At 39.8% G+C, this 23,035-nt stretch overlaps 2 protein-coding genes across 6 annotated transcripts in view; one reads left to right on the plus strand and one right to left on the minus strand.

Annotated features, from left to right (window-relative positions):
- The window catches only part of ttk (ttk protein kinase), a 77,074-nt gene extending 72,136 nt beyond the window's left edge, over positions 1-4,938 (minus strand). The window contains exons 1-5 of one of the 2 annotated variants that reach the window (XM_078542457.1): positions 4,876-4,938; positions 2,322-2,450; positions 1,637-1,862; positions 265-371; positions 18-167 (exon numbers count right to left, since the gene is read on the minus strand). In XM_078542457.1, coding sequence (XP_078398583.1) covers positions 18-167; positions 265-371; positions 1,637-1,862; positions 2,322-2,448 — 610 coding nt within the window. In that variant the 5' untranslated portion in view covers positions 2,449-2,450; positions 4,876-4,938. Of the gene's footprint in view, positions 1-17; positions 168-264; positions 372-1,636; positions 1,863-2,321; positions 2,451-4,626; positions 4,852-4,875 lie in introns of those variants that run through there. The other variant, XM_078542458.1, reaches the window with a different exon arrangement.
- Positions 4,939-8,325: 3,387 nt separating this feature from the next.
- The window catches only part of elovl4a (ELOVL fatty acid elongase 4a), a 68,218-nt gene continuing 53,508 nt past the window's right edge, over positions 8,326-23,035 (plus strand). Inside the window, exons 1-3 of one of the 4 annotated variants that reach the window (XM_078542459.1) lie at positions 8,658-8,713; positions 10,130-10,210; positions 21,972-22,071. In XM_078542459.1, coding sequence (XP_078398585.1) covers positions 22,005-22,071 — 67 coding nt within the window. In that variant the 5' untranslated portion in view covers positions 8,658-8,713; positions 10,130-10,210; positions 21,972-22,004. Of the gene's footprint in view, positions 8,527-8,630; positions 8,714-10,129; positions 10,211-21,971; positions 22,072-22,456; positions 22,528-23,035 lie in introns of those variants that run through there. The other 3 variants (XM_078542461.1, XM_078542460.1, XM_078542462.1) reach the window with 3 other exon arrangements.

Consider the following 23,035-nt stretch of genomic DNA (forward strand, 5'->3'; position numbering starts at 1 on the left):
TTTAAACACTTACTCACCAGATAGATTTTCTTTATCTCCATCTTCAGGTAATAGAAGCTCCATTTTCCCCTGGTTTAAATTTTGAAAAGCAATTTCCAAGAGCTCTATGGGTTTTGCTTTCATATCCAGTGCTTTCTGGAGAATGGTTCTACATTTCCTTACAGAACCTGTCCAAAGGCAATAACTTATTTATTTTCCACAAATATATAATAGCACTGCATTAAAGGTTTTCAAAAATAAAATTGGAATGCAAGTCATACAAACCTCGATTAAGCTCAAATTGTGCATATGCTATATGCACAAAGGCAAATCTCTTACAGTTCACTCTAGCCAAGTTGAATTGCTCCTGTGCTTCGTCTACATCTACAAAACTGAGGGGACAATATGATTAGAATCTCTTAAGAACTTTCTTAAAGATGTAAACATAATTTAAGTTTGAATATTTCTGAATGTTGCTGCAGCTTTTCGTCTTGCATACATCAGGACAAAGGCAAAAATGCCAAATTTCAAACAATCACAGCAATTTATATCACAGGAGAAAAGGGTGCTAATTAGTTGGCAAGGCACTACAATTGCTTTCTCCATACAGTGCCTCAACCAATGGGGTACTATAGGCTCCCCAAGCTCCCAGGTAATTCCAGAAAAATGCAAGGCTTGAACATGGCTCTTTTGTTCGCCAGAACATGTCCCTGTGTAGGAGTGTATGTCGCTTCTAGCAAGCGTAAATGAGTCGCTATGAGCATGACTGGTTATCTTAAATTGGTTGTTAGTGTTGCACAATCTACTGTTAGGTGTGATTCCGTGATTGGACAAACACATACCAAACAATCCTGAGTGTGCTAATAGCTAGACTAACACTGGTGCAGGAACAGGCAAGTCAGCTTCCCACAATTCACAATATAATTCAGCAGTCCATGGTGACAAGATGATTAATTGTACATTTTTATATACAGCAGAAGGTTCAACCAATCGTGACTTGTTAAAGTATAGCCAATGACATTCCGAATAAGTCAAAGATAGAACTTGTAGATGTTGTCAAAAACTAAGATGTAAAGTGAGCATCATTTCCTGAAGAATCACTACAATATAATTTTGATGTTGTGTCCTCTGATAAAATCATGCATCCAGTTCAACAAAATGTCACTTTCCATCTTCTATTGATGCTTAATCAATCAAAAGTCTACAAACATTGAGGGTTACTGTTACTGACAGAATCTCTGCATTTCTGGATTGTAATAATGAGATCAGTGATCAACATATTTCAATCAGAAGCTAACTTTATCACTCAGCAATTTTTGGTTATATCACAGTTCCTCATTTGCAAAGGTGGCAACCTCATCCTGAACATAAGGTATGAAGCCAATTGGTATGCACCCAAAATTTAACTCCACAACTTCAGATATTAAAACAGTCAACAGGTCAGGAAAAATGCTCTCAATTCTCATCTGAATTAAAATAAAAAATAAACAATGATACTAATGTATGTATGGGTTGTTCTTTCTCTGCTAATCTGTTCCTTCAGAGATTAAACATGGACTTTGTACACATCAAAAATTACATTCTATAGCTTAGGAAGTTCAAACACCTATATCAAAATGCTTTTATTGTAGAACAAAGAGGACAAAAAAATACTTACACTTTAAGCTCTGCAAAACGTATTAAGATGCGAGCATAGCATTCATTTGCATAATGCTTCTCAACCGATAGGGCAGCAACTGTGTCATTATATAGCTCTATAAGCCTATTCAATAGTTTCTCATTGGTTTGAGGATCACCCATCTTTTCTACTTTCTGAAGATATGCAAACCAGTCTTCTGGAAAGTTTCCATCAGCCATAATTTGTTTGATGGTGCCAGTATGATCTATTGTAAGATAGAAAAGCTTAAATTCAATATAAGCAATCCTATTGGAAGTTAAAACATGCAGAAAGATGATAAAACCACATTAGTAAAAAGGCCCAGGTCAATTCAGTATTTTAAGTTACTTCTAATTTAGTATCATAACACTGGCATTCCCTTTATTATGAAGAAAGGGTTTTTGACTCACTTTCTAAACTGCCTCTTACTTTTCTAAATTCCTCAAACACAACCGGGGCCTAGTTTTAAGGAAATATCTCTCCCAAGCTGGTATAGATTCAGAGGACATTACCTACTTAGTGCACATTAATAAGCATGCAATGCTTGACATGATAAAACTTATGATGATGGGGTGGGGGTGGTGAAAAGAGGGTTGTGGAAGTGTTCAATTTCAATTGGCAGTTCAATGCTTCTCCAATTATGGATGGAAACATTATTTCAGAGAATCTACTTGGAATGTAATACCTGTAATATCTGAATTAGATTTCAACTCTTCAGTTTTGTTTGCTTCCTCTTGTTTCGTTCGAAGGTATGCTAATCGGCTCGTAAGGCGAGCCAGTCGCATCCTTGACTCATTCATTTCCTCCTCCATCTCTACAAGCAAGAAAAGGAAAAGCGTTAAAGTATCTAGGCTTATAGACATTCATCAATACTTTCAAAACATAATATCTCACTGATAACATGTTTTAGTTTAGAAAGACACTGAACATTCAAACAATAAGGAAATTGGCAACACTCAAGTTGAAAGGACAAGTATAGAAGCATGTGAAAGGTGAGCACAATGTCAGGGTAAAGTGGCCATTTAGGATTGGGGTCAGGAGATATTTCCTCACTCAGCAGGTTGTGAATCTTTGGAATTATCCACCCCAGAGTGCTGTGAATGGTCCAACATTGAATGTTTTGAAGGTTGAAACACAAATCTTTGGTCTTTCAGGGAGTCAAGGGATAGGGGAAGCAGAGGGGAAAGTGCAGTTGAAGCAGAAGAGCAGCCAAGATCGCACTGAATGGCAAAGCAAGCTTGAGAGGCCATATTGTCTACTTCTGCCCCTTTTTCTTATGCACCATAGATCAAGCTCAAACACAGTCGCATATGCATTATAATCTAATTTTAACTATAACCCCACTCTTGAGATTCATGTCAAATATACATTGTGAGACACACCAAACAACAAGTCACAAAAATATATCACATTCTACATTCATCCAATTGTGGCATAAGGTTATTTGCTGTCTGGAACACATTCTGGAGTAAACAAAATGGAAAGAACAAGTTTATTAAATGCCGGGGTTATAAAGGAATGCATACAATTTTCATTTTTATGCATGGCTTGCATGGTTACAAGGCCAAAAGAATTGAATGTCCCTAATCTTATAATAAGGTATATACTGTATTGTTGAATATAATGTAGACTGATAGTGAAAGCATCAAATTGAATATCTAGACAGAGATGAGGGGATGAGGAAATGGGGCAATCATGGGTCCCATTAAAAAGGGCCAAGGAAAACCTCAAATAAAGAAAAAGAATGCTGCTTCAGAAGCTCTATGGTAGAAAGTAGGAACAATTGCAACAGATGGAGAAAGCAGAAGAAACAGTAGCATAGAAAGAAAAATAGTCAAGATAAGTATGGGAAACTTCAGGTTTGATTTGAGAGAAAAGTCAGGAAAAGAAGATACACTTAAAAAGGAAGAATCAGTGAACATTTGAAGTGCAGTAAGTATAACAATGGAGATCAGAGACAGAATAAGAAATAGAACTTAAACAGCCATCAATGTAACAGAGCAAAAGGACAGGGCCCACATTCCCCCCCCCCACCCCCCCCCACATCAATGCAGATATAGTTGGGACACAGTGTTCTTAAAGGAATATATTTTATCTACAGAAATTAAGAGTCAAAAGAAGCTTTTCAAGATGAGTACAGGTTCAGCCAGATGGAGGAGAGGCGTGGTGATCAGGAATGGTTGGAACAACTAGGCATCTCCCTTCTTTATCAAAGAGTCCAGCCTTGAAGAACAAAACGACTGGAGCTAAAGCAAGGGGGAAAGTGTTTGGCCTAGAGAATCTGAAATTATGTTTGATAAGGCTGCATTACAGTAACTGTCACAGCTGATCACAGGCAAGCTAGGCAACATGATGAATTTTCCTTTCTTGACAAGCACAAGCCCCATGAATAGCCCCACATAAAGCCACAATCCAGTCAAGACAGCCTCATCTCATGCAGAGTCCAGACTTGCACCAGACTAAAGTGCAGAGCACACGTATCAGATGTTGCAAAGGAATTGTTTGTGCAAAAATGTTTTTTTTCTAGCACTTATGCTTTCTAGGTTTAAAGAATGTTGCCAACATCCACTCTTCGCCAAATTAAATCCACAAGTACAGTGCATAAAAACTCAACCCCACGCAATGGATCATAGACTTATCGAATGGCTCCCTGTGCTGTAACCAATCAGCCCATCATGTTTGTGCCAGCTTTCTGCAAGAGCAACCCAGATCAAAAGCAAAGCCGAGGCTCCAACCGGGGAAGCAGGAAAACACGAGGCCCAAGATGAAAGGGGAGGGGGGCAGAGGCAGCTGGAGAAATACGGATGCCAACTCTGCTTGGACGTACACCAGGATGTTCCATCGCATAACTTCCTGCTTTCAACCACCTCCCCCCGCCCCTCTTCCCGAGGCTGGCCCATCGCCTTCCCACGCCAGGAAAGCGAACAGATGCACCGTTACCGGACTGGATAATTCTCAACTGGGAACAAGTTGCATTTCGCGGTAATAACCTGAAGCTCGATCCCAAGGCAACCCAAACAAGGAGACCAGTGTCCAAAAACTTAGCCAAAGCGGTGGGTGCTCAGGAGCATCTTGGAGGTGGTAGTATAAATACACCGTCGTATTATTTATTGGCCCGATTATAATTCTTCCCCCGGCGGTCGACCGCCCGCAGCCTTTCACTCCCGGAGGCCGGAAGACTCCGTCCGCAGCAGAGCAAACCCCGGTAAGTTGGCGTCCCGAGGCTGAACGGCACTTACCGAGTTGAAATTCCCGCTTGACAAACGGCGCAGCCGCCACCAACCGCCCCGCATTCAAAATTCCCGCACTACTCAACAAAGCGCGACTGCATTGGCTAGGAGCACTTTAGAGATTCCGATTGGCCGCCGGCTGCACCTCTCCTCGCGCCCCCACCAGATGGAGAAAGGGGGCGGCGCCTCAGCGCTAATCAATCAACCAGCCGACGGTCCAATTGGACAGTCTGAAACTTAAGGGGGCGGAGCTCCTGGCGCGTTGCCAGGGACGCCCTGGTTCCGAATCTGATGGCGCTTGCGTTCAGCCCGAGCAAGTGCAGAACAACAGTGGTAGATCCTGCTAAGCATGCTGAGTATTTCCAGCATTTTCTGTTTTTACTTCAAATTCACCAAGTTAGCTGGAGACAGAAAGCAAAACAAAACACTGAGGAAAAACATAGGCAAATTTTGGCAATACTCATCAAGCAAGGCACTATCTGTAAAGAAAACAACATTATAACATTTCAGACATAGCTCTTCATCAGAATCTGAAGAAGTGTCTTTTGGGGGAAGAAATCTGCCATCCTTACCTCGCCTGGCTATATGTGACTCCAGTCCCACACAGAAAAAAGAATTACCCTTAACTGCTCTCTGTCCTGATTGTCCTGATATTTCCTGGATTTAAAGATTAACATGGAAATTACTGCAAGAAACCTCAGAGAAAAAATATGGGCAATAAAAATCTTAACACATTAAAGTGTTTCTCATTGTCTTTGAAAATTTATTTGAATGCTTTCATTTTTAAAATTCATTCACAGGATGTTGGCTTCGCTGGCTGGGCCAGCATTTATTACCTATTCCTAGTTGTCCTTGAGAAGGTGGTGGTGAGCTGCCTTCTTGAACCACTGCAGTCCATATTGTGTAGGTATGCCCATAGTGCTGTTAGGGAGGGAGTTCCAGGATTTTGACCCAGTGACAGTGAAGGAACGGCGATATATTTCCAAGTCAGAATGTTGAGTGCCTTGGAGGGGAGCTTCCAGGTGGTGGTGTTCCCATCTATCTGCTGCCCTTGTCATTCTAAATGGTATTAGTCATGGTTTTGGAAGGTGCTATCTAAGGAGGCTTGGTGATTTGCTGCAGTGCATCTTGTAGATGGTACACACTGCTGCTACTGTGCGTCAGTGGTGGAGAGAGTGAATGTTTGTGGATGTGGTGCCAATCAAGCAGGCTGCTTTGTCCTGAATGGTGTCAAGCTTCTTGAGTGTTTTAGGAGTTAGAAAAAAAATTAGAGATGGGGGAGCAAAGACTGTTTGACCAAGCATAAGATCAGATAATGTAACCTTTTGTAATATGATCAACCAGAGTTGGTGATCTCAGTTGCATCAAACTACTTAGATTCAAGTAGAAATCCCATCACCACCTTCACAGGGCAACTAGGGATGAGCATGAAGTGCCAGCCTTGTCAATGATGCCCACAGCATGATTTTTGAATGAAAACATCTTACTGGAAGGAAAAAATGAGGGTAAGATGCTCGGAAGTTCTGAAGTCGATATTAAGGCCTGGTGACTGCAAAGTTCCCAATAGGAAGATGTGGTGCTGTTCATTGATTTACATTGAATGGTAGTTGGAAGCAGGGGTGCCTCATTATACTTAACAGTATATGTGATTCAAATTTGGGAGCTTGCAATGTTGAAAAGAGAATAAAATGTGTGACAATTGGATGTGTTGCTTGAGCAGCTGTGGCTCAGGTCAATGTTTGGAAAACAAAGCCATAATAGATCTCACAGAAGTATATCCTAAAATGCCAAGAAGGAGGTACCTACAAATGTCAACTCTGATAACAAAGCTGTAAGTCAGAAAAAAAGGATCTTGAGATCTCATAATGTCTGAAAGGAAGGAAATAATTCTGCTTGCAGAATGATTCCAAAGCACTTCACAGAAGTGAAAAGGACAGCAAACATTGGGCTTTATAAATTGGGCCATAGAATACCAGAGCAAACGTACAAGGAAATGGATATGCCACAGTTGTGTGGAGTTTTGTGTCTCATTATAGAAAGAACATTAACACTATAGAGAATGTACAGATTATGATAACAGGATAACAGGCCACTGATGAGAATCCATAGTTATGTGGAATTGAGATTATTTCCACTGAAGCAATGGCTAATGATTCTTTTTTAATTGAGAAAGAGTTTTATTAGGATGCCTGCAGAAAGACTGCAGTATTTCCTCTGATTGGAGAATCAGTAACTAGAATTTAAAATAGTCACCGAAGACAGAGATTAGGAGAGAGATTGAGATAAAGTTATTTGCACAATAATTAGAGCAAGCAATGCTTTGCCAGAGAAATGAGTTGAAGCAGAGACAATTATATCTTCCAAAGGAAATGTGGCTAAGCATTTAAAAAAAATAAGATTAGTTTTGTATTGGTCTAGCAAAAAGCCAGTACAATGAGCTAAATAGTCTCCTTCAGTGATGTAACTTCTGTGTATGGGAAGAAGGCTGGAAACATGATATAAAAAAGACTATCCCGGGTGTTGGAGAGGTGGAGGAAAGTAGCAAAATGGACAGATTTTAGAATGTGTGTTCTGGAAACTAGGCTGAAATCTTTGTTTCAGATAGTGGAATGGCAAATGGGAGGGTGATATATGGAAGACCAGGTTTGCTCATGGGCTGAAAAGAGGATTTTGAATTCAGTACATCAGGGAGAGAGAACCAACTGAGGCTGAGCACTGGAGGAGCCACAACAGGTTTAACATAGCACAGGACATAGGCAGTAAAGTTTTGAACGTGCTCAAAATAGTATTGGGCAAAGATCATGAGGGGAGTTAGGACATAGGTGAAATTAAGGGTATGTTAAAGTGTTTGGAGATAATAAAAAAGATGAGTTTCAATGGCAATGGAGGTGATGTAATGTCTTGCCTTAAAGGTGTGCTAAAAATAGAGTTAGCATCAGACTGATTGTTAGGAAAGGAAAAAGTAACCTTAATTAAATAACAGACATATATACAAATAACACATTCCTTTCTAGGGAATTGAAAAGCTATCGAGGAAATAGGCTCTGAGTACTCATTAACGGGGTCTCAACTATTCACTGCATTTATTTACGACTTAGAAGATAGGATAGAAAACCACATATCTAAATTTGTTGCCAATACAAAGATAAGCAGCATTGTACGTTGTGCGGATGGAAACAAAATTACCGAGGGATGTTGATAGATTAAATGAAGGGGCAAAACTGTAGCAATTAGATTTCAATGTAGGCGACTGCCGTCTGATTTCTTTAGGAGTTTGCTGCTGAGTGCTGAAATAAACAGTACTAATTGTTGTTATTTTGGTATAATTAAGCCAGTACCATTTTGCCCACTTGTTCTGTACGCTGAGCACGGGATGTTACATGCGCAGATAGTACCATGATGGTTGAGTGACAGGTGCAGCCGCATGCGCAGGTTGTGCGAATGAAAGGGCTTCGGGGTGGACATGGTGATGGAGACTGAGCGAGTGACAGGCGCTGGCCGGACCTGACCAAGCCGGGAGATCAAACCACGGGTGTTGAAAGAAGGATCTCCCATCGAACGCCCCCTTCCAAAAATAATACATCGAAAGCTTATCAGATACCAGTTGGCTTCAGATTGTCGGCAATAACGTCGTTAGTCACGTTTGACCTGGCCAGCGGGGTGGGTTAGAACAGGGGACGGTTTGTGCGCGAGAGTCTCGTCTCCCGGGAGCGCGCGGGGGGGGTGGGGGGGTGGGGGTTGCGAGCACGCGTGGGAGCGAGCACGCGGCGGGAAGGTGGTGCGCGCGGGTGGGGAGACAGTGACCTTGGAGTGAATGTGCGACAGAGGATCTCTGGTCCCACTCAAGGTAAGAGGAACAAAAATAAATATCCAGCATCGCCCACACCGTCCACGGGACCGTAATGGCAAAGAGAGCCCGTGCATGTCGGATTTCTCATGGTTTGGTATCCATCGCAATGGCTGTGGAGTTGTGTTAAATGGGTGATGTGTTTGGAGCGAGTGCATTTTTTTTCATATCTCTATACCATGCGATTAATGTGATTGATCAGATTTGAAGTAAGCAGTGGGCTTGGTCTGCCTGACTGTGGATTTGCTGAACAGTTTGCAGGATTAATTTTTTTTTCAAAATTCTTAATTTTTTTACACACACACATACACATATGTGTATATTTCGAAATGGTTTTCCCTCTGCCATATGTCACGTTCATTTGTTCTTGAGTTCAGGTGATTCGTTCATCTAACTGTATCAATTAGGAATATTTCTAGAAATCGAAGACTGAGACAATGCAGTGGGATGACATGCAACTCACTTGACATTATTTTGGAAGAGGGAAAAAGTCAGCTGTTTTTTGGCTCTTATTTTACCCCTTTTCGTATGAAGAAAATGAATGGTGACTCCAGCCGTTTTTTGCCAAAAGATGAAATTTTATGATGATTTATGCAATGATTTTGATGCTTTCGATGTTTATTTCAAACGAGCTGAGAGTGTACCAGAAACCTTTAATCTGATTTTTATGCTGGGCCAATATTTCCGATTGCTGGTTTAGCATGTAGAGACCAGTCTTCAATTTAGTCCAGGTAAATTCGACATTTGAGGAAAGAAATCGATATTTTTCGATATCCGCCTAGTAATGACTAAGGGGATTTTATTGCTTTATGAGATATTCACGATTATTTTTAATGTGCTAGAGTTCACCAGTGAGAGAGAAACCGGGTATATCTGTAATATCCCTTAACATCACGCATTGACATACGTCAAAAATGCATGGTTTACTGTTCTTAAATTTTATTAAAAATGCAGAGATCAGTACAGTGTACGGGTGCAGCCCATATTGCAACTCAGAATATTTGACCTTCCGAGAAAAAAAAGGTTCATCACTCCAGAAATGTGTTTGTAGGTTCCCTAAGAAATATTTATGACAAAAACAGCATTCATTCAGTTGTTTTAGTGTGATATATTTTGAAATAATGGAAAATGCACAATTCAGAAGCAACCCTATTTGTTCTAAATATCTGTACAACAGCTAATGTGTTTGGTTTTTTCAGTTAAAATAGAAATGAACTACATTGACATCTTTTCAATATCATATACGGTAGTAGTAATACAAGCAAAAAGGTCAGTGCAGTGTTGACATGCCATGAACTTTCACAAATAAGCTACAAAAGTGGTACAAGTTATGTAGAGATGTTTCAGGAACAAAATATTTAGTATGCTAGTGAGCATTTTTGCCCCAATTTATTCCCTTATCTCTTCAATCCACAGTTTTCTGGATATAGTGACTCATGCTGCAGCATAGTTTCAAATTCACTGGCAGCCATCCTGGACTTTTACCATTCTTCATCTGTGAGTTTAGACAACATCAATAGGTTGCATTTGTATAGCATTTTTATGCTTTTGTAAATTATCTCTGATGCTTTTCTGTGTTAATCAGACAAAATGGGCACCGAGACAAAGAAGGAAATATTGGCTGGAGTGATGTAGCTTGGTTAAAGGACAGTGACGGTAGGCTGACCATTCACCAAGTAAGACATTGCAGCAAGCCTGGTTTTGTTCTGACTTGGTACAGTATCTACTTTCCTTCAGATGGGTGCTGGTTAATAATCAGAATTGAGAATCCTTGCAGTGAGTCCAGGACATCTGAGGTCAATTTTAGCATACCACTGCCATCTCAGTTGGGATCAACTAACTGAACACAGACAAGGAACTGTTAAATAATATTAAGTAGGACACTGTGTCATGTTATCTGTAGAGACATGTGGAAGGACTGAAATGTATTTATTTGGATTTTATAAATTAACATAAATTGCAATATTGGCAAAGTTTGAGGATTCATCTAGGGCAATGGGGTGATTTTTTGTTTGAAGGTAAAACTCAATTTTAAGGTATCTGCTTCATTCTTTCAGCACATATAAACATAGTCAGGAGTCAAGTATCACATGGCACAAGTAGTTACTGTGGAGTCATGTCCATTCGGAAGTATCCAGAATAATTTGAATAGCAACCTTTATATAACTGAGGGGGAATTAGAGACTGAAATCTAATCCATGTCTGAGAAGCAAAAGGACATGTTTTACTGCATCTTCTAATTTTCATTATTAAATTTGTATCTTAAAGCAAATGCCATTTGATTTTAGGTAGTATGTGGAGTTGAACATGTGGTTAAGGTTGTCACTCTGTGGGCAAGTTTTTTTTTAATCTTCCAGTTCAAATAATAAATGTCACCATCAGTTCTCCTTTTAAAATAATTGTGAAGAATTCTGTAAAACATTGTTTGATTAATCATTCCAAGAATAGTAGAAAATCAAGAGGCAAAAGGGAGGGAGGAACTTAAAACAATCATTATCACTAGAGAAAAAGTAATGGGAAAACTAATAGAACTTAAAGCTCGCAAGTCCCCTGGACTTGATGGTCTGCACCCTAGAACCTTAAAAGAAATGGCTGCAGAGATAGTAAATGCATTGGTTGTAATCTTCCAAAATTCCCTAGATTCTGGAAAGGTTCCAGCAGATTGGAAAACTGCAGATGTAACACCTCTGTTCAAGAAAGGAGTGAGACAGAAAGCAGGAAATTATAGGTCAGTTAGCCTAAAGTCTGTCGCTGGGAAAATGCGAGAATCCATTATTAAAGAGGTAGTAGCAAGACATTTGGAAAATCGTAATACAATCATGCAGAGTCAACATAGTTTTATGAAAGGGCATTTTGAAAAATTTATTAGAGTTCTTTGACAAAGTAACAAGCAGGGTGGATGTAGTGTATTTGGATTTCCAAAAGGCATTTGATAAGGTTACAACACAAGATAAGAGCTTATAATGTTGGAGGTGATATATTAGCGTGGATAGAGTTTTGACTAACTAACAGGAAACAGAAAGTCAGAATAAATGGTTCATTTTCAGGTTGGCAAACTGTAATTATTGGAGTGTCACAGGAGCCTCAGCTATTTCCGATCTATATTAATGACTTGGATGAAGGGACCAACTGTATTGTAGCCAAATTTGCTGATGATACAAAGGTAGGTAGGAAAGCAAATTGTGAGGAGAATACAAAGAGCCTGCAAAGGGATATAGATAGGTTAAGTGAGTGGGCAAAATATTGACAGATGGAGTATAATGTGGGAAATTGTGAGGTTGACCACTTTGGCAGGAAGAATAGAAAAGTAGAATATTATTTAAAAGCAAAATACTGCAGATGCTGGAAATCTGAAACAAAAACAAAAATAGCTGGAAAAACTCAGCAGGTCTGACAGCATCTGTGGAGAGGAACACAGTTGATGTTTCGAGTCCGTATGACTCTTCATCAGAACTAAGGAAATAGAGAAATGAGGTGAAATATAAGCTGGTGGGACAGGTAGAGCTGGATAGATGGCCAGTGATAGGTGGAGGCAAAGAAGAGATTGCCAAAGATGTCATAGACAAAAGGACAAAGGGATGTTGATGGCGGTGATATTATCTAAGGAATGTGCTAATGGGGATATTAAGGGTAGCAAACAGGACAAGCTAGTGGCAGATAGGCCTAGTGGGGGTGGGGTATGGGGAAGGAATCGAAATGGGCTAAAAGATGGAGATAAAACAATAGATTGAAATAAACTTAAAAATAGGTGGGAAAAGAAAAAAATTTTTTTTTTTTTTAAATTATAAATTATTGGAAAAAGAGGGATCGGAAAGGGTGTGGGGATGGAGGAGAGAGCTCATGATCTGAAATTGTTGAACTCAATATTAAGTCCGGAAGGCTGTAAAGTGCCTAGTTGGAAGGTGAGGTGCTGTTCCTCCAGATTGCGTTGAGCTTCACTGGAACATTGCAGCAGGCCAAGGACGGACATGTGGGCATGAGAGCAGGGTGGTGTGTTGAAATGGCAAGCGACAGGGAGGTCTGGGTCATGCTTGTGGACAGACCGAAGGTGTTCTGCAAAGCGGTCACCCAGTCTGCGTTTGGCCTCTCCAATGTAGAGGAGAGCACATTGGGAGCAGCGAATGCAGTAGACTAAATTGAGGGAAGTGCAAGTGAAGCGCTGCTTCACTTGAAAGGAGTGTTTAGGCCCTTGGACAGTGAGGAGGGGGGGGCATAAAGGGGCAGGTGTTGCACCTTCTGCGGTTGCATGGGAAGGTGCCGTGGGAGGGGGTTGAGGTGTAGGGGGTGATGGAGGAGTGGACCAGTTTGTCCCGGACGGAACGATCCCTGCGGAAAGCCGCCGGGGGGTGGTGAAGGGAAGATATGTTTGGTGGTGGTATGATGCTGGAGTTGGCGGAAATGACGGAGGATGATCCTTTGAACATGGAGGCTGGTGGGGTGATAAGTGAGGACAAGGGGGACCCTATCATGGTTCTGGGAGGGCGAGGAAGTTGTGAGGGTGGATGCGCGGGAGATGGGCCGGACACGGTTGAGGGCCCTGTCAACCACCGTGGGTGGAAAACCTTGGTTAAGGAAGAAGGAAGACATGTCAGAGGAACTGTTTTGGAAAGAGGCATCATCAGAGAAACAAAAACAAAAATAGCTGGAAAATATTTAAATGGAGAGACTGCAAAATGCTGCAGTATGGAGGGATTTGGGTAATAAAAACAAAATGCCAGAAAAACTCAGCAGATCTGACAGCATCTGTTGAGAGAAAAACAGAGTGAATGTTTCGAGTCTGTATGACCCTTCTTCAGAGCTATCTTTGTACATGAATCACAAGAAGTCAGCATGCAGGAAAACAAGCAATTAAGAAGACAGACTGTTGGCCTTTATTACAAGGGGAATGGAGTTCAAAAATAGGGATGTCTTGCTACAACTGTACAGGGTAATGGTGAGACCACACCTGGAGTACTCTACATAGTTTTGATCACCTTAGTTAATTAGGTACATGCTTGCATTGAAAGCAGTTCAGGGAAGGTTCACTAGGCTGATTCCTGAGATGAACGTTTTGTCTTACAAGGAAAGGTTGAGCAGGTTTGACCTATACTCATTGGAGTTTAGAAGAATGAGAAGTGATCTTATTAAAACATTTAAGATTCTAAGGGGACTTGACAGGGTAGATGCTGAGATGATCTGAACATTGAATGTATTCAAGGCTAAGTTAGATAGATTTTTGATCGACAAGAGTGTCATGAGTTATGGGGGCAGGCAGGAAAGTGGAGTTAAGCCACAATCAGATCAGCCATGATCTTGTTGAATGGCGGAGCAGGTTTGAGGGGCCAAATGACTCCTACTTCTTATGTACTCCTGGCATACACCTACAGTCCATGTTGAACCTCGTTGGCCCAGAGAAAGCAGAGGCCAGTGAATCCTGCACCTTCTCAACTCACTATCCTCCTCTGTAGCAAATGTGGCAGAGGCTGCCATGCCAGAGAGGGGTTCCTGAGTCACATCAAGTGATGTTTAACAGAATTGACCACTAAGGTGCAAATCCTCATCTCACGAAATGGAAGGCTGCCAAAGTCCCTCTGGTTTGATGGCCGTGGTAGAGTGAGGGATATGCCAGTCCATGAGGCGCTTGCAGTGGAGTACAATTTTGCTTTGTTGATGGCCTACAACACCTGATGGATACCCAATTTTGAGTTGCTAGATCTGTTCGGAATCTGTCCCATTTGACACTACACAACAACAAAGTAAGGTACTGATGTTGTCAGAGCTAATAACTAATCGAGACATTTATCGATGTCTATATCATTAGAAGCCATGGTTGTAACAAAATAATTGATTAAATTGACTAGTTTAGTTTCTATTCGCTTCGTTGTACGTAGATGTTACTCATTGTGGAGGAGACTAAACTAAGTGGAATGAGATGGTTTTATGGTGTTACCTCCGCCACTAAAGTTGGGCAGGGATAATACTTTCGCCCTTGTTAGTCTGTTAACAATATAATTTCAAAAACTAGTGAATAGATTTGAACAAAGTTTGGTAAACAGATAGAGTATGACCAAGGAAGAACTGATTTGTTTTTGGCGAAGATGTGGATCGGGATCATGGAATATTTTAAAGGATCCATTAACATTGGGAGAGAGGGTGAATTGACAGTTTTTTTAGAATGTTCTGAGTTGTCTCAGTTGCTGTGGTGGAATTTGTCACAGCTGTCAAAATGAGAGCAAATTTTCAGACCAGCGCCCTGAAACCTCCTTGAGATGGAAGTCTTAATAAAAAGATGTATTTTTTTTCAGCTTTGTAGTTATAGAATACCAACCAGGTAGGTTAAAGCCTCAAGGAAGGGCTGTGTAATTTTAATAACATTGAGTTAACACAATGTGGTGGAGGTATGCACTCCACTGAGTGCCGTCTTCACTTGTTTATTATTAGAATGCTCAATTAAAATGAAAACATGACCCCTCGAATCACATTTTAATTTGATGTTGTTAGTTTCCTTTAAGATTAGTTTTTCTTTTTGCAGTATCCTTTTAAGGGGCTGCTTCTTACTTTGTCCCTTGTTTTCTTTAATTTAGTTTAATTGGTTGCTCAAAAGAGTAAAATGAAACATCCAAATGACTCAAAAGTCGTGATTTATTTCATTAACGATAATGATCAATAAAATTGTGCAGCATATGATAAATTTTTCAGAGAACAGGAAAGTTCTCTTTCAACTTTATCCATTGAGCAGCTGAGTCTTACAGACCTGGAAATTTCCAGGTTCAACCCCTACTCCATGCTGAGTTATTTGATTTTTTTAGAATGGCAGCAGGGACACCAGAATTGACTGTTAAAACTCTTTGGTTAGGGAGAGGAAAGTCATTCTGCATTCCTGCTTCTGATTGCTAGCTAGAGACCTTGCTGGAAGTGCATGCATGGACAGACAACTAGAACTGATTTGGGCACAGCTATGACTGTCTCCTTGGTTGAATAATCTGTGAAGTTGAGATTCGCATCCAAGTAATAGTCACACATGAATAATGGTTACATGGGTTGGTACTAGAGGATATCCAGCCCCATGGAACCATATCCTCTGGGTGATTTGCAACCTGTGAAAGAGAAGAATTTGCAGTAAAATATGTTAAAAGGCACAAAATGTCATGAAAAATGAAGCTGCAATTAGAGATAATATAAACACAATACAAATGTTATTTTTTTATTTTAGTGGAACTGACTGCAGCTATTTTTCACAGAGGTAACAGTCACAGATTATCACATTTTAAAATAACTTGTTCACAATTGCATTGCATTTAATAATCAGACTTATTTCTCAATATCTAAACTAATTTTTCGATCTTATAGCTATGTTTAAGGCTTGATGGTTAAAAGTGTTCAAACGATTTTGTTTCATGCCCTTGATAAATGGGATGTGGGAGCAAATAGCCTTAAATTTTATATCATATGGCATTTGAAATTGGAGGATAGGACAGTGCATCACTTATTTCTTGACTATGTGCGGTTGATATTCCATCTCAAATTTTAATTGTATCACGTACATTTCCTGTTTCCATGCAAATCGCTAGCTCAAGTCACTATTGCAGCAGGTGCAACCTGTTTGTCGTTTATCTTAACCAAAAGAGAAATTTAAGCTACATCCTTGAATCCCTTCCATTTTAAATGTTATTCTGTTGTGGCAAGGATATACCATAATGGAAAAAAAAATCATTGGCTCACAAAAGAGGGAGTTATCTTTAGAGAAAATAGACTAGCATTTTATGTTCATTTATAATTCTATAGCAATACCTGTTGTTTTCTGTAGTGTTCAATCTTCACCATATCTGTAATTCTGTTGGAATGTGATAGGTGGCTCCTTTTGATTTCTTTGCATTCCTGAGAAGACAGATGTAACATGGAGTTTGCTTTCATTTTACCGTTAACAGTAAAGTTTTTGCTTTAATTTGAGGCTAGTGTTTATATTTTTAATATCACTTTATGTTCCCTAAAAATGAAGTACAGTAGTGTGGGCTTGGTGAGACATGGTGGGAGCATTTCACCTCTGCATTTACCATTAACTATATTGAATCAATAGCCATTCTTTGGCGACTACAGAGGATATATCTAACTGATGGGTGGTTTTATTGAGATATGCTAAATAATTAGATCTGCATAAACTTTGCACATGCACAGTATAACTAGATTTCTCATTTTAAAGGTGAATCAAAATAAATTGTAATTTAATTGTTCGCATTAATGTTGGAATTGCCCTACACAAGGATGTTGGGGCTGTCCCACACAGATAAAATTCCAATAAGTTTATCAAAGCAGTGTTTTGCCCCTTATTCCCAAGGTCACTTCCAGTCCTCTAATTCTTAGAATTGTGGAAATCTAGTAACTAGCATCACTCCCAATTTTTGGAAGACATTTGAAAAGATCTGATTTGATCATGAAACAGGAAGTTGTTTCAAACTGGAATAAGCAAAACCCTAGGGCAGGATCTTTAGGTTGGTGAGCAGGGGGCAGGGCCTGCTCGTCGACGCGGGATGATTCGGGCAGAACTCCTGACGTCACCCCGCGTCATTTCAGTTTTCAGGTTGGTGGGGGTGCAGCCGAATCAGCTGTGAGCCTGCCGACCTGTCAATAGCCTATTGAGGCCATTGACAAAGTCATTAACCTCATTAATGGACCTGACCGTCCAACCTTAGGGTTGGCGGGCAGGCCGGGAGCCAGAAAAAGCATGAAACCTCATCCACGGGCGGGATGAAGTTTCATGAGGGTCTTTAAAAATTTAATAAATGTATGATTTAAACTGATGGACATGAACCAACTCATGTGACAGTGTTACATGAGGGGACATGTCAGGGAAATTTTGTTTTTGCACCTTTGCCATTTTTAAATTTGGCGCCAATCTCCCTGAGGCAGCACTTAGCCTCAGGGAGATGAGTGTGCTCTTTCGCATCATGCTGGGCGTTGACGTCATGCTGGGCGGGCCTTAATTGGCCCGCCCACATAAAATGGCGACACGCCCCCAATTGGGGGCGCCGATTGGAGGCCTGCCTGCCTGCACCTGCTCCTGCACTCCCACCCCCACCAACGGGGAGAAAATTCTTCCCCTAGTGTGACTATTCTAATAAATAATTAATGAAGCACTAGTGAAAATTATAATTTGTATAGGAGGAAACTTGCAATAAGATATGTCAAATTCCGAGTACTTGGCTTGAAAATGTCAGAAGCTGAATGATTTGAAATAGTAATGTGATGACATTGCAGAAAGAAGAACAAAGTTGAATCACAGTTTTGCACATCAGATGTTCACAGATTTTCAGGCAAGTTTCCTCTCTGGAATAACTGTCACTCTCAGCTGCCTGCTGAAGAAGCTGAAACTGGCCAGGCTTTGCAAGTCTACCGTTTGCTTATTTGACCAGTGTACCGCCATGAAGCAACATTGTTGGAGATTCCATATATAAGGAGAAGAAAGACCATTTGACGAATTGAAGTTCATTCTACTAATATAACTTTTTGTTATGTAGAATCCAACTATATAATTCTGCCTGGTAGATTATTCCAAACAGTGTCACTGTTATGAGTAAAGGTGATCCTCCTCTTTAGCTGACTTAAATGAAAAATAGTGGAATATAAATTTATTTTCTCAGGTCTCGCATTCCTTGCTTAATTTGAACTATTTGAGTTCCCTGATTTGTACCATTTTATATTTTATATACTTAGAGTTGTAAGGCCCCTCTTGGCTTTACAGTCTGGAAAGGCAGTTAAGCTTCTATAATCTTTCTTCCTAGTTCATCTCCTTATACATGAGGTTAGTCTTGTCCTCTGCTGTACCCTTTCTAAGGTGTTTATCATTATTGTGGTAGGGTAAAACTAAAACTCAACACGTGGTCTGAGCAGTGCAGTATCAAACCTAAATAATGTGTATTCTATTAGATTTTTGAAATTACTTTCATGTTTTCTGGACTTTGTAAATGAAAACTCACTGTACTAATTCAATTTCATTTGTATAATTATAATTCATGATTTCTGATAAACTATACTTTCCATTTACCTGTGTGAAAATATCATCTGCTCAGTTGTAAACTCAATTGAGTAAACAATCTAAATCCATTTTTAAATCATTTGCTGCATTCTGTCTCTACTGCTGTCATTGTTTTAGCTGGCTTTAGTTTCAGATGATTAACTTGCATTGGAATTAACACAGATCAGAGTGTCGCTTAAACCACTCTTTCCTCCCCACCCCCTCAAGTTTAACATTAAACCTGTTGAGTCACCTCAAGCTATTTTTGGAATTAGCTTTGTATCCAATTTTGTGTTTTTCTGAATTTCTTTGGCTTTTAGCTTAATTAAAGATTCAGTGTGGCCAGCATCCTGTTTGTTGACACTGTATGTCTCTTGCCCTATTAGATTTATGGATTGATTCATAAAGATTAAGGGGGAGAGATTTCAAAGGGTGTTAGGCAGGGTCTTCCTTTTCTAAATCCGTGCTGACTATTATTAAGTATTTGCTATACATGTACTCTCAATTCCAATATGTTACCTATATTTGATAATCTGTAGTTTCTAGAATCAAATTTAGCTTTTTTTTAAAGTGCATTAGCCTGTTTCGAGCCTTGTGGAACACCACTCAGTACCCAATGATTCCTCATTGATAGCTAGTGTCTGACAAATTTACTTCCTAGTCTTCTTCAGTGTCAAAGGATACAAGCTCTTCTAAATTGACTTTAAAATCCTCTAGTGTATGAGATGTGTTACAGATATCAGATTGCAAATTATTAATACTGTACATGCTATTTCCAACCAACAGCAGTTTATATTTATAGCGTTCTTCACAGAAGAGAAAACACAGATACTGATCCTTTGTTAGAAAGTTGACTGGAGTTGAGTTTTGAATAAGTTCCTCAAGACTAAGAGGGATGTAGAAGTGCGGAGAGGTTTAACAGCAAATTTCTAGATAGTAATGCCGAGATAGGTGAAGAGTTTACCTACTGTAATGAAATGGATGGCCATGAGGGGTTGGGGGTTGGCGGTCGGGTCGATTGGATGATGTATGAGAGGATAAAGAGAGGTGACAGGAGGGCATGTGAGGGACTGTAAAGCTGGAGAAGGTTGTAGAGGAATCTGTAGATGAGAATTTTAAATTCAAGATGTTGGGGAAAAAGGGAGCTACTGTAGGTTGGTTGAGAGGATGGGCAAGCTGGACTTAGTGTGGGAGAGAATGTGGATGGCAGAGTTTTGATGAATTTGGAGATTAGATAGTTAACTAGTATGGTATAGAAATGGAGTTTGATGGAGAGCAGTAACTTAGAAATTGATAATATGTTTCAGTGCCAGGAATTTTGAAAATATTGAAAGTGCAAAGAGCATATTTGAATGAATTTTCCTTCTGTTTATGTATGCCCTTAATAAAAGATTGATTTTCATTTAATTATGTTAATTTAGGGTATCTTTGATTGTTATTGAAACAATTCTTATTTTGAGGAATAGTTGGGTTATATTGATTTTAGTCATTTGAAACTTATGGTATTCTAGTGCATTGTTAACGATTTTAGAATCTACAAAGCACATACAATGATGTGTCTATAAGCAGCCAGAATTGAAGGTTGGACAATAGAGCATTATTAATAGTACAGTAGTGTGCAGGTACTGTAATGCTGTTATCAGTATTGGCCAATTTTAGGAGGTGCTACTGTGTAATAAGTTAGTAAAGGAAATGGCAAGAAAGTTATGTTTCACAGGTAACACTGAATCAAATAATATTTTAAAATCTGTTAGTTGCTTATAGCAAGGACTGTTGAGTTTCAGGTACTAATTATAATTACTATCAGAGCTATTGATGGCTCTTATGTAATATTAACAGTTCAAGGCACCCTTATTGAAGCTGTGCTTTGAAGTAATTTAGTATCGTATAGTAGATCACTGACACTGATCACCCTTCTACCTGAAGGCAAGGTCAGGCCATTTTACAAACTCAATTTTAAAATAGTTCAGGTATTAATCTTTACTATCTGAACATAATGAATGTTTGAGTTAGTTAGTCTGTAATAATACTATGTGGGGACAGATCATTCCGATTGTGATGAAGTGCTGCTAGATAATGTTGTATAATTAGTATAATTGACACAGGTGATTCTGGTAGTTGAAGTGTTAAATCACTGGTGCAAAGATTAGCTTATTATTACAGTATTTCCTCCCTCCATATTGAATTTCCACTGTTGACATGGCTGTATAGCAGAGGTGACAATTTGAGTGAGGCGCTTCCTCCTGGGAAGGGAACAATTTACAAATTTACTCTTACATAGATCCAAAATTCCAGTTAGGTGGTGGCATTGACAGAGCGATTCAGAAGCAGGTTTTATTTTTTGTTGGTTTGCTTTAGAAGCAGGTTGTTTGTTGGTTTGCTTATGAAATTGTGCTGTCAGTGAGAAGAGCTGAATGGATCAGAAATAACAGACAAGATGAAGTACAGCTAGATGGGTTCAGGTGAGGTGTTGGATGGTGGTGGGAATGGGGACATTGGCTTATTTAAATTTCATTTTTTTCTAAACGATTCACAGGCTTGAGTTGTTCACCTTAAAGATAAGAAAGAGCTTGATTTTATATAGTGCCTTTCACATATCCCAAAGAGCTTTGTAGCTAATGAAACACGTTTAAAGTATAGTCACTTGTAATGTAGGAAGTGTGGCAACCAATTTGTGCAGCAGCAACAACAATTTTCATTTATGTATTACCTTTATGTAGGAAAATATCCCAAGGTGCTGCACGGGAGCTTAATGAGATAAAAATTGACACTGGGCCTAGGAAGGAGAGCTTGGTTAGAGAGGTAAGTTTTAAGGATGGCCTGAAAGGAGGAAATGGAGAGATTTAGGGAGGGTCCTACAAACCGTAATGAAATAAATGATCATATCATTCTGTTAAACGTGTTGTTTCAAACAGTGTCATGGGACCGTTTTCCTCCAGGAAGATGGCAGATATCTCATCCAATATAGAGCATCTCTGATGGTGCAGAACTCCCTCAGGCTGAAGTGTCACCCGAGAGTATGTGCTGAAATCTTCAGAGTGGGGCATCGATTCATGATCTTTTAACTCAGAACTGAGCCAAGACTTTCACCTGAACTCATAGTTCAAGTCTTGAAGTTGATGCCCAAATATACCTTATGTATTTTGCTGGGTCTTATTATATGTTGTGAGATCTTTATATTTAAGGTATGTTAAAGTATCAAAATATCAGAGGCATGACTGGAATAATTTATGAAACAAACCAACATTTTATTTTTACTTTTCATAGGTATTGTAGGGGTAATACTTTTTGGATGAAATCATGGACGCAGTAGTCCACCTCATTAATGATTCTCTGGAATTCTATCGATGGAGCCTCATCATTGCAGGTATTTATTATTTATTTATATTCTGTTCAGAATAATGCAGCATTAATACTGGACTTTCTGTATTCTGTACACCTCTTCATGGGCTGAACCTTCCGGTTGGTGTGCAGGGGCAGGCCCGACATGCCGACATGTAAAATGACACACGATGATGTTGGGCGTGCGTCCTGACGAAATCACACGTCATTTCGATATTTCGTTCGTCGGGTGCGCACCGGAGGTGGCTGCACGCCTGCTGAAATGTCAACAGCCTATTAAGGCCATTAAAAAAGTAACTAACCTAGTTAAGAACGCTACCCGTCCAACCTTAAGGTTGGCAGGCAGGCAAAGAGCCCAAGTGGCCTTCGCATTTTTCAGGAAACCTCATCCATGGGTTGGCCAAAAAGGATACCAAAGTTGTATGCATTCAGCTCCAGCTTGAAGGAGCAGCCAGAGAGAGGAATGGACTCTGGAGTTAAGGTAAGGAATTTTTTGATGCTATCGGAATAGGATGGCTTTGGCCTTGATTATTGTTAAGTTAAAGAAAGCTTTAAGCAGTCTGACAGCAGAGTGGAGGTCAAGGAGTCAGAAATGGTACCAGAATAAAGTTAATTGTCATTAGAATATATTTGAAAGCTGCCCCCAGTACTACAAATAAGGTGATTTAAGGATACTCTGTTTACATATAAGAGAAATGACTAAGAATGGAGCCTTGGGGCATATCAGAAGTTGTTGTTTGATTGCGGAAGGAGAAGCCATTATAGGAGTTGTTTTGGCATTAATGAGACAAGTTGGAGTAGAACCAAGCTAGGATAGGTAAACCACATGGAAGAGATGGTCGAGTTTAAAGTAATCAGTTATGTTGAATACTGCGGGGAATCAAGGAAGGTTGGTAGCTATAGTGCACTGATCACAATCATGTCAAATACCTTTAGAAATTTTGAGCAGAACTGCCTTAATGCTGTAAGTGGGATGGAAAATAAATTGT

Source organism: Cetorhinus maximus, chromosome 5 (genome assembly GCF_964194155.1).
Source record: "Cetorhinus maximus chromosome 5, sCetMax3.hap1.1, whole genome shotgun sequence".
NCBI classification, from domain to species: domain Eukaryota; kingdom Metazoa; phylum Chordata; class Chondrichthyes; order Lamniformes; family Cetorhinidae; genus Cetorhinus; species Cetorhinus maximus.